The following is a 10,584-nucleotide window of genomic DNA, read 5'->3' on the forward strand; positions in this document are numbered from 1 at the left end:
GGAGATGCAGAGGAGGGGTCAATAACTATGCTGAGAAAATGCTGTTGAATGTGTCTGCATTTCAGCAAAGTGGTAGGGGCACAAACCACCCACCACAGGGATAGAATGGTCATATTTACCCAGTAAAAATACAGGATGCCAAGTTGACTTTGAATGGCTGATAAAACTAATTTTAAGATTGTTTTTAATTACTCATTGTTTATATGAAATTCAAATGAATGTGGGTATGTTGTGTTTTGATTTGGAAGCCTTCCATTGGGGTGATGAATGAGCAGTAGGTGAGGCATTGGAGGCAGGACTGAAAAGACCATTTTAGGGAGGGATAAACTGATGGATGTAGGTAGTAGTGAAAGGTTCTCCTGATGATGAAGAACCCACAATGTAAGAAATCATCTCACACACATGTGGTATGTGTGTGTGTATGTGTGTGTGTGCATGCTAATATTTAGCATTTTGGAAGATGATGGGTGAAAGGAACAAATTTGAGTTGTAATTGTATACTGTGACCTCAGAGAATCTCTCTGTGGTGATTCAAACAGAACAAAATAGCCAAAACCATGACTTCTAAGACTTTGTCCCAAGATAGGAACTTACAGTAAACCTGCATGGACCAACTACTAAAAGCGCCATCACATGGCACCTGTGATTTGCTCACATCTGCTTTGCACTCAGATATGAAGACTTGGCATCTCTTGTGCCCCATTGAGAAGTATTGGAGGGGAATTGGGGTGGCAGTACAAGTCAAATGTGGGGGCTGCAGAGTGGAGGGATGACCTCTGGGAGCTTCTGGGGAGAGGGCACTCTACTTCTCAATGACGATCAGTGAATATGCTTCGGAAGCAAATAAGATGACTCTGAGAAGACCCAACAGCTGCATGGGTGGATTCAACCCTAAGATGCAAAATTGTGTGACTGCTGAAGAACTGTAAAAACTACAGTTATTACATCGTGTCTGGGGACAGATGGGGAGGGGTACCCAAGACAATGTTGCCTTGAAAGGATCAGTCTGGAGCTCAGTCAAAGACTACTTTGTTCATTCCTTTACCCTTGCCTTGAGTGGAGAGATGGATTTGGGTTGGAGTTCTTCCCCATTTTGTGGACTTATCGTAAGTGAAGGTTGAGCTCAGCTGTGAGCCCTGAGGGAAGATGCCAAGTGCTGAGCAGGCAGGTTCTGAAGATAGCAAGACCTTCGTGGGTATTCCAGCTCCATCACTAAACCTGCACTGCACCTTTGACCGGTAGCTTAGCTGCTCCACAAGGCAGATCCTTTATGGGATGTAGGAGTCATAAGAGTACTTAACTCACAGGCTATTGGGAAAATTAACTGCAACCCATAGCCCTTTGCATGCAAATCAAACATGTATCATTGCAATTATTTCTTTAGGTAATGATTACTCTCAGTAGACATGGGGTTCCTTGAAGATAGTATCTGTTTTGCTTTTATATCCCAAATACTTAATATCTAGTACCCAACAAAATTCTTAACACTGTTGGTTAAGTAAAATCAGATCACATATTTCAGGCTGAGATTTCCAGAAATTAACTTGTCAGAGTGAGCAAGAAATCCTGAAGATTTAGCAAAATGGTCACCCTTCTAGTTAATTCCGCTCCATCACGCAGGCCCTGAAATCATAACACCATGCAATCCTATATGACTTGAAGATTGATGTCTGCTTCTGTGCCTGTCCAGACAAAGAATTCTTGAACCATATTCAGCTGCATCCTCTTACAGTGGCAGAAGTGCCCCCTCCCACCCCCCAGTGATATGCTGTAGGGCCATTAGACAGCTGTGCTCTGACAGTTTGTTGTGAAATGAACTGATCAGTTGTTTTTGTCTCCTCTTGACCCAGCCTCACAGATAATTTCATGTCTTGTAGACCAAACAACTGGCTGACTCAGTAGGGTAAAATTCAGTCAACTGTTTAAACCACTCTAAACAACTGATTGTCTCCAATTTGATTTTGATTTAGTTGTGTTTACTTTGATTTCAAAGTCAAAGCTAATGTGTTCTGTAAAATTTTAAGGGTTCCTAGAAGGTGGAGACTAGATCGCAGCAACTGTCTTACAGCAATGCAACACGAAATTAAGGCTCAGCAAGGGTCATGAGGGTGACAATGATGAAATATATGGAACTGAACGTGACTCTGTAGGGTCCTGGGCACAAAAGCCTTTCTGCATCCCTGGTTAATGGTAGGAAACGGGCTTCATTCAGCCTCCATGACTTTTCCAGAGCTCCAAACGTCGGGTTCAAACAATTACTAACCAAGGAAGGGAGGGGATGTGGAGACAAGGGAGGAGCAGTCAGGAAACAGTAGGGCAGCTCCGGGGCAGGGTCCTGATTTGGCCTCATGTGATACACAGAACAGTATCTTTGAGCTGTCTTGCAGATACTGAAACTCCCGCCAGGTAGGAGAAGTTAACTTTATGCTTCCCACAAGCCCAAAGACATCAGACCAGTTGGAACTGGAAGGTTGATCATCCTGACTCCCTCTTCCCTCACCACCAGGGAATCAGAACATTGTCCATAAGCTGATCATGCTCTGCTCCTTGAACACTTGAATACTCCTCACTACCCACTGCAGGACAGGGCACAGAGTTTTGAGGTCATTAGCCCACTATGTCCCCCTTTGCCCAGTAAAGCAATAAAGATATGTTTTCTTCTTCACCCAAAACTCTTGTCTTCAAATTTTAATTCAGTGTTGGTATACAGAGGCCAGGTTTGGCATCATATATGAACACACTTTGGGGGAAGAAAAGAAAATGTCATAAAGTTTAGGTAATAAAGCCAACAAATTTTATTTAACATACTACTTTTGGAGACTCAGCTATTATCTTTGAAGATATATTTATTCTCTAAGATTCTGTTGGAGATGATATAACATATTGTTTGGTTTAAGTTGACCAACGCTAAGGCAAGTTTCTATGAATCAGTCAAGGGTCCAGAAGGAACCAATGGAAAGAGGAACCAGATGCTTTGGTAACAGGTGCAGGAATTGATATTTTGACATATCACACGCTTGAAATGATTTGGCAGTTGGACAACAGCACACTTAAAGAGCAGCAGAAAAACAATCTTCTGTTTGATTCTTACTGAGATTTATTGTTTTCAGTAATGCCACTTTTCAGAAGTAAACTCATGTGCTCACTTAAGACAGGCTGACAGAGTAAAAAAATTGTATGTGATGCAAAGTACCCTTTGGGCTGGAGATGAAGACACACATTTGTGCAGTGACAAGTCAAGTGCCCCCAGCAGATGACAAATCCTACCTCCCTTCCCACGATCCAGCTCCCATCTTGCCCAGTGGAACCCACAATGAATATCTGGCACAACACAGAACACAGATGGCTACAGACTGACATGAAAAGTAAATTTTATTAAACATGTTTACATACATGAGTTGGAAGTTCATTTAAAAGCACAGGGAAGTGTTAAGACAAGTGGTCAAATAGAAAGATACTACCCAATTAGAATCAGTTGATTGTTGGCCACTAAGACAGAACGGTATCTAGCAGAAGTACACCAATGCTTCAGTCCTTCCTGCTCAGCATGGTGACCCGTGGTCAATCTGTGCCCTGGGAACAATGGGCAGGTCATTCTGGCGTGTGTAAATAATAAATAATTCACTTGGTGCAGGCAGTATGTCTATGGATTAAAACCTATGTGTACACAGTGTCTACATGTGTTACAGCCCCACAGGAGGAATCTACACCAAAATATTTATTAGAAGGAATTTGGTCCATACTACATCACATTTTCCAGAGGGTAAAAAATAAAGTCCATCTACAGACATTTCACCTCAGACTCACAGATGGAGTCTGGCTAAAACTTTGCAAAATGTCTATAACAAAAATGGATGGCTTAGATTTCTTGGTTATTTCAGTAGAGTAATTAACAAGCAAACTGTACAAGTACATGCAACATACAAGCTGGCCTATGTGGAACTAACATACGTTATTAAATAACCTTTTGTTTCTTTTCTTTTTCCTTTCTTTTTTTTTCTTTATCCTTTTTTTTTTTTAAATAAAACGTGCATGCAGCTTTGAACAGTTCCAAGTCATGCTGCTCTATTTGTGGAGTCACAAAAGTGGAGGGACTCAGAAAAGGAGGGAGAAGGTCTTGATGCACCTGCAGAGTCCGCAGTTGTTAGCACAGATACAGAAGGTCACAAGGGAATTCAAGGCCAAGAAAAACTCAGATGAAGAAAATGCAAATTGAATTGGACTTTGTTTTATTTCCCCCACCCCGAAGTAAGATACTTTGCATAAAAAAACAAGCGTTGTGCTTGCATCAATTTCAAAGAAATGTAAACTAAAATTTGATAAAAATCATTAGTGTGGAATATTTCAAATGAAATTTCCAGTGGAATATTAATAGCCCATACCATGTTCTTGCCAGGACGGGTACTAAGTCTACACTTCTAGTCACCATTTTGGGAAGTCAAACATATGGTTTGTACACATGAGCATATACTTGCTTTTATTTTGGATGTCAGGAAGGAAAAGGCATTACAAGGAGTGTTTCCACGGTATAACGATGCATTTAGGTTAGTTCCCAGCATTCGCTGCAGACTCAGTTCTGCAAAAGTCCTCCATGCAAAACAATGGAAAACATAAATTAATGTTTTAGAACACAAACAGACATGAGCTCCATTCAAAACAGTGATTCTGTGATTATTTGTTTTTGGAAGATAACTTTCATTTTCTGGGTTTCTACACATAAGAACTTGAAGAATCATAAAGCAAAAGTCAGTGAAGCCCTGCATTGGCCTCACTTTGTCTTATGGTGCACACTCTGCAGAGATGCTACAGAGACTGCTTCAGCCCTTTTTTTTTAGTGCTTTTGGAAAAAGAAAGGAAGGGTCTCTGTAAACATCACGAGCCCTGTCATGACACAGCTGAAAATGAGTAGAAACAACAAATGCAGTGAAAACCGAAGTAAATCAAAACAAATCTGAAATCAACTGAAATCAACAAACAATGCACAAACAAAACTTAAACACCAGGGAAATAACACTCCTTGTGGTTTGTGCAAAAAACACATAAAATATAGCTTTTCACAAAAGTGACAGTTTCCAGTTTGTTCAGTTTGATGTGTGCATGTGCGCGCGTGTGTGTGAATTTGCAGTTTCCTTTCTTTCATTTGTTAGAAGCATCAGTGATTCTCTAGCACGTTGACTCTTCCTGTATTTGATAGACTGCCTTGTTCTGTCATGTGAAGCCAGGTTTTAAACAACGATTGGGACATATTATTGAAAAACGACTACAGGCAAAACACAGGTTGATTGTCTGTCTCCAACAATGCTCATGAAATATCTGGTTCAGATTATTATCCTGAAGGTAGAGTCTTACTGGTGTGAGTTCATTAGGACCGGATGCAGGGGGGCCCAGTGGAACTTTCCAGAGATGACTGGGAAGCCCGGCGGGTCAGAGGGGTGAGTGTGGGGTCAACCAGTGATGACGGTGGAAACAGCTTGTACCAGCCGATGACCATGCTGGAAAGATCGAGTTCCTCCAACAAGATCTGAGCCACCCCCATGAAGCATTTGTGGTCCATTCTGCCATAGTCCCCCCAGACAATCACCTGCAGAAACAGAGAAGTGCGGTAAACTTGAGCTCCTCTCCTTCACACGTGAAGAGTTGAGAGCAAACTGGTCTGTAAAACTGAGCCAGCCAGGGAAGGAGGTGAAGTGAACATAACTAAGACCAAGGAGACTTAATAATTAAAAATATTCAGGTACTTTGAGATACTTCATCATGATTTTTTGATTTGATGGAATACATATAGTATTTCCCCAGTCCATGAGAGGTATTGTCTGTATAAACCATGTTAAAAACAAACAGGCAAGCTTATTTACTTATCAATTCAAAATCTTCTTTAGCAACTATTATCTAGTGAGCAATGTGCAGGACCCCAGAGATATACAAATTAAATTTTGTGCAAGCTAGGAGGGCAAGATAACCCAGCTTCTGGTACCATGGCATGTGTGCATGGTGGAATGTGCAAAAAGAATAAGAATATTCACTACATTTCTTTTATATTATAGATTTGTTACTGAAGGGACAGGCTGAAAAATAATTATAAGCTGGTGTCTTTTGAGGACTTGCCTGACAGTTTTAACTTGATCAGAGGATTAACAAGTCAGCGAACTGACAGAACAATCTGACACCAAAATCAATTTTTTGGGTGTCAGGTAAGATTCCTATTACACTTACTCCAGGTTCTGTGGAGGTTCCTAAATGAACTCATTCACCTGTTTTACAGAGGCAGGGGTGGCAAATCTCAGTTTTTCAATTTACTGAGTAACCTTGCCAAATTATTTAATGCCTGTATTCCTCAGACATAATCTTTCAAAAGATATAAGTGAACTGCATTGAATCTTTCAATGCAGATAGTGAAATGGTCTATGACTGAGCTGATATTATAGAATGGGTGTAAAAGAAGGACATTTCAATAAATAATTTCTGGACAAATGATCATATAAAAGGGAAAAAATAAAATTGGACCCTACTTCACAACACAAACCAAAATAATTAAACTCTATGAAAACAATATATTTATAAACTTCAAGTTATAAATATATATAATACTAACCCTAATATATATAGTATATATAATATATAATATTATATATTTATATATAATATATAATATTATATATTTATATATAATATATAATGTAACATATAAATATATACACCCAATATATTTATAAAGAAGGATTAAAATAAAGAAGGATTATACCTAACAAAGAAGATATAAAGAAGGATATTTTAAAACTAAGTCAGAAGAAAAGCATAAACAATACAAAAGTGGTTTTTTAAGAAGTATATTTAAATTGAGAACTTCTGTTCATCAAAAGATGTAAAGAATTTGGTGAAAGAAAAGTCACAGTAGGACTAATGTGTGTAATTCATGTAAATGACAAAATACCAGTATCCAGAACAGCTTAAAACAAACAAACAAATGAAAAACTTCAACAAGCTAAGAAGGTTAATTTTTCACATAAGAGAAAATCCAAATGGTCAATTACACATGAACAATTTGTTTAATCTTATTAGTAGCTAGAGAAATGCAAGTTAAAAGCCAAAAAAAGCTGGGGGCAGGGCAGTGGTGGTCAAAATATCTAGAAAAGATAACATGTGGGAGCAGCTAACAGTGAAACTGCCACTCAACCAGTCATGAATATTTGCTTCCTTTCCTTCTTTGCATCACGTCTTGCTTACTAACCTATTATTAACATCGGTTGCCCTAATTATCTATCTATCCATCCATCTACCTGTCTACCCACCCATACATACATTTTTCCATCCAGCTAGTCTACGTATTTATGTATCTGTCTATCTACCTGTCTATCACTCCATCCTTCTATCTATCTAGTCTAACCTGTTAACATCTAGAAGACGAAAGGGGTGCAAAGTAGGGCAAAAGTATAAGGAGAGGACGAGAGAAGGGAGAAAAGGCGAGTGAAAATAAATATCTTGTTCTCCATTGGAACTAAGAGATATTTTACAACTACATATTACTTATATTGTAAATCAACAATTTGGAATTTATTATCTTTCTGTTTGCCCACCTCTTCAATGTTGGTGTGGACAATAGGTCTGTCACAATGTGAAAAGACAAACCAGCTATGACTGACCTGAAGGACTTTACCCTGTGGACTTTCATCAAAAACCAGGGACTGTTGGTACAAAGGGTCCAGGGTCTTTCGTGCAATTCTTGTCTTCTTCTTGGCTATGCAGGCCCCATTCTCCAAAAGATACACTTTGACATAAGGAGCTGAACAAAGGTAACGTTAACAGATAAAAAGTTAACCCTTCAAATTAAATGGATTTTATTAGCAAATACTTCCTTAGAGAAGTAGAGATGCTTACTAAAAGCTTCCCATTGATTATTTAAATCATTTAAAGTTTTCAGTGCTCCGTGAATGGTACCCCTTAAAACCCATATGTTACTACTAACATACTTTTCCTCATTTCAAGTCTGCAGAGTTATCATAAGATTCTGACTTATTTGGCTTATGGCTGGCAATACAACATAGGCTTATACTTTAAAGCTCATTTTCTATCTAAAAGCTTATCCTTGTTACGATTAGAACTGAATTTTTATGCTGCCTTTGTACATGGGCAGACAAAAATAATTGACATGAGCTAAGAAGCCATCATAACTAAATTTGTCTTAGCACAACAAGACTCTTCCTAATACTTTCAACAGAATAATTGTGCAAGGAAAACCCAGATCCACTGTTATACAATCAAAGGATAGATAATGCAACACGGAGCATATAAATTCAAATACAACATGTTTTGAGCTTCTGTCCATGGGAGACTCCCAAATGAACAGTTAATTCTGCATCTTACCAGGTGTGGATTTGGAGCCGGGTTTCTGCGTGAGGCTTCGTGCTCTGATCACTTCAACTTCTAACTGGCCCTTTTTATCCTCCATTCCTATCTGTATATCACCTGCCAGCAGAAGCAAAATGTGTCAACTTCTTTGCAGTCAGATTCAGTTAAAAAAAAAAAAGGTCATAGGAGACTCCAAATTATGATCCTCATGATCTTCATAAAAAAACTAATACTTACAGCCCCCAACACCACTTTTTTCCCTAACTCCAAATCAGGTTTTAAATGTTTCTCTTCATTTTTCTGGTACTCATTCAACTTATGAGAGTCTCATACTGGTTTATAAATTGCTTAACTGCAACAACACTGAAGTAGTTAAGAAATTCTGTACCCAAAGGTTTCTTATCCTTTATGTTGAGTATATGAAATACTTAATAAAAAGTACAATTATCTGCATTTCCATTATTTAGCAAAAACCTCCATTAATATATTGATAAATACCCTAGCAATTTCATAATTTGTTAGTTCCTTCCTTCATTCCTATCTTTCTTTCTCTCTCTGGCTATGAGCCTATCTCATCTACCATTATTAATCTATCTCTCTCTCTCCATCCCTCTATCTATACATCTATCTACCATTCACCTCTATCTATTTATCTAACAACTTTCATGACCATACACCCTCAATTTACTGACTGTGTGAATCATGGAATGGGAATGTTATTACCTATTTAACCAGATCCCTGTGGATGGAAATACAGCTTATCTATATTGTTGTTATTAAATAACACTAGAAAGAACAGCTTTATGAAGAATTTTTACACCCCTGGTCAATTATTTCTTAAACATAAATTTCCAGATTTGTAATCATTAGGTCTAATTGAAGGGACATTCAATAATTTCATGCATACTGCCAATTATCCTTCAGAAAGGTACACTCTGATCAGAAAAAGTCTGTCTTCCCACTTCCACAGCCCACTAATAACATTAAGAGCAATATGTCTACTTTTTTGCCAGTCTGATGTTCCATAAGTTATAATTAGCATTTCTTTGGTTATTAGGGAGGTTGAACATATTTGTAAATATTTTCAATTTTTATTTCTTCTTTTGTATTGCCTGTTCATGACCTTAATCCATTTTTAGAAGATGCCAAACTTTTTCTGAATGATATGATACTTTATCCTCCAAAATATTAAATATATTTATTTCTCAGTTGGTTTTAGTTGGTTGAATCATCTCCATTTTCTCAGCTGTGAGAAAGAATTCAGTTGTGAATTCTTCTTATTTGCCTCATCCACTGATCAATGTTGTGGTTCTGGATTGTTCATTAGTTTTATAATAATTCTTGTTTTAAACCTTAGCTCCTGGGGACTCTCAGGCTTTTTCCTTTTAATCACATACACACACACTTCAAAGAGTCAAACTGTTCTCTAAGCCTTGTTATTAGTATAAAATATTCCTAGTCTCTCTCTCAACTTCTTCCCTTTCAAAAGTCACTGGTTTCAAAATTTGCAATATTTTAACTCATTTATTTTTATTTTTTTACTTTCTGGCATCTGCATCTCTAAATATCATATTCATAAGATACCTTCCTTTTTTCAGTAATAGATATTATTATTGCCCTCTAATTTTGCTTTCTCTGCCTTCCTGTCCCCTGTATACACTTGACATTTTCTGTCATGCTGTTCTCCTAATATTAATAGTTATATTATGATTATGCAATATTGTAGTTAAGTACAATGGAATATTGTGATTACTTCTCATTTCTTGGACACTTCCTTTTCTCTACGCCAACTAAGTGTGCTTTAAAAAGTACTTGCTTACATTTTTATGTATTTTTATGCTAATTCAGCCCCTCACTCTGTCCTGCTTGTCTAGTTCTACTACAAAATCAAACACACTAGGTTTTCTATAGATTTAGCTTAAGAATCTGACAGGCTGCAATTTGGACAGGTTGCTTTTAATGCGGTAGCTGTTTTCTTAGATTTTCCTTCACTACCATTCTGGGCATCCCATCCATTTCTCTTGTACAAAAGCATTAATTTACTGAATTTAATGTTCCTCCTTTTTACTTCACAAGTTTTAAGTCTCCTTAGTTCATTTTGTTGAAGCATGTCCTCCAATAGGTTTCTGAGTGATGCTGGGTATAAGGAAAATGTTTTGAGGCCCTTTGTGTCTACACATTTGTTAGTTCTAGCCTCAAATTTACTGGATGACTCGGCTGGCTATTGTACTCCATGTT

At 37.8% G+C, this 10,584-nt stretch overlaps 1 protein-coding gene across 1 annotated transcript in view; it reads right to left on the bottom strand.

Moving 5' to 3' along the window:
- Positions 1 to 5,362: 5,362 nt before the first annotated feature.
- RIMS1 (regulating synaptic membrane exocytosis 1) overlaps positions 5,363 to 10,584 on the bottom strand; it is a 594,395-nt gene continuing 589,173 nt past the window's right edge. Inside the window, exons 32-34 of the mRNA XM_052651478.1 lie at positions 8,362 to 8,463; positions 7,641 to 7,780; positions 5,363 to 5,581 (exon numbers count right to left, since the gene is read on the bottom strand). Coding sequence (XP_052507438.1) covers positions 5,363 to 5,581; positions 7,641 to 7,780; positions 8,362 to 8,463 — 461 coding nt within the window. The remainder of the gene's footprint in view (positions 5,582 to 7,640; positions 7,781 to 8,361; positions 8,464 to 10,584) is intronic.

The sequence above is a fragment of the Budorcas taxicolor genome, chromosome 14 (genome assembly GCF_023091745.1).
Source record: "Budorcas taxicolor isolate Tak-1 chromosome 14, Takin1.1, whole genome shotgun sequence".
In the NCBI taxonomy this organism is placed as follows: domain Eukaryota; kingdom Metazoa; phylum Chordata; class Mammalia; order Artiodactyla; family Bovidae; genus Budorcas; species Budorcas taxicolor.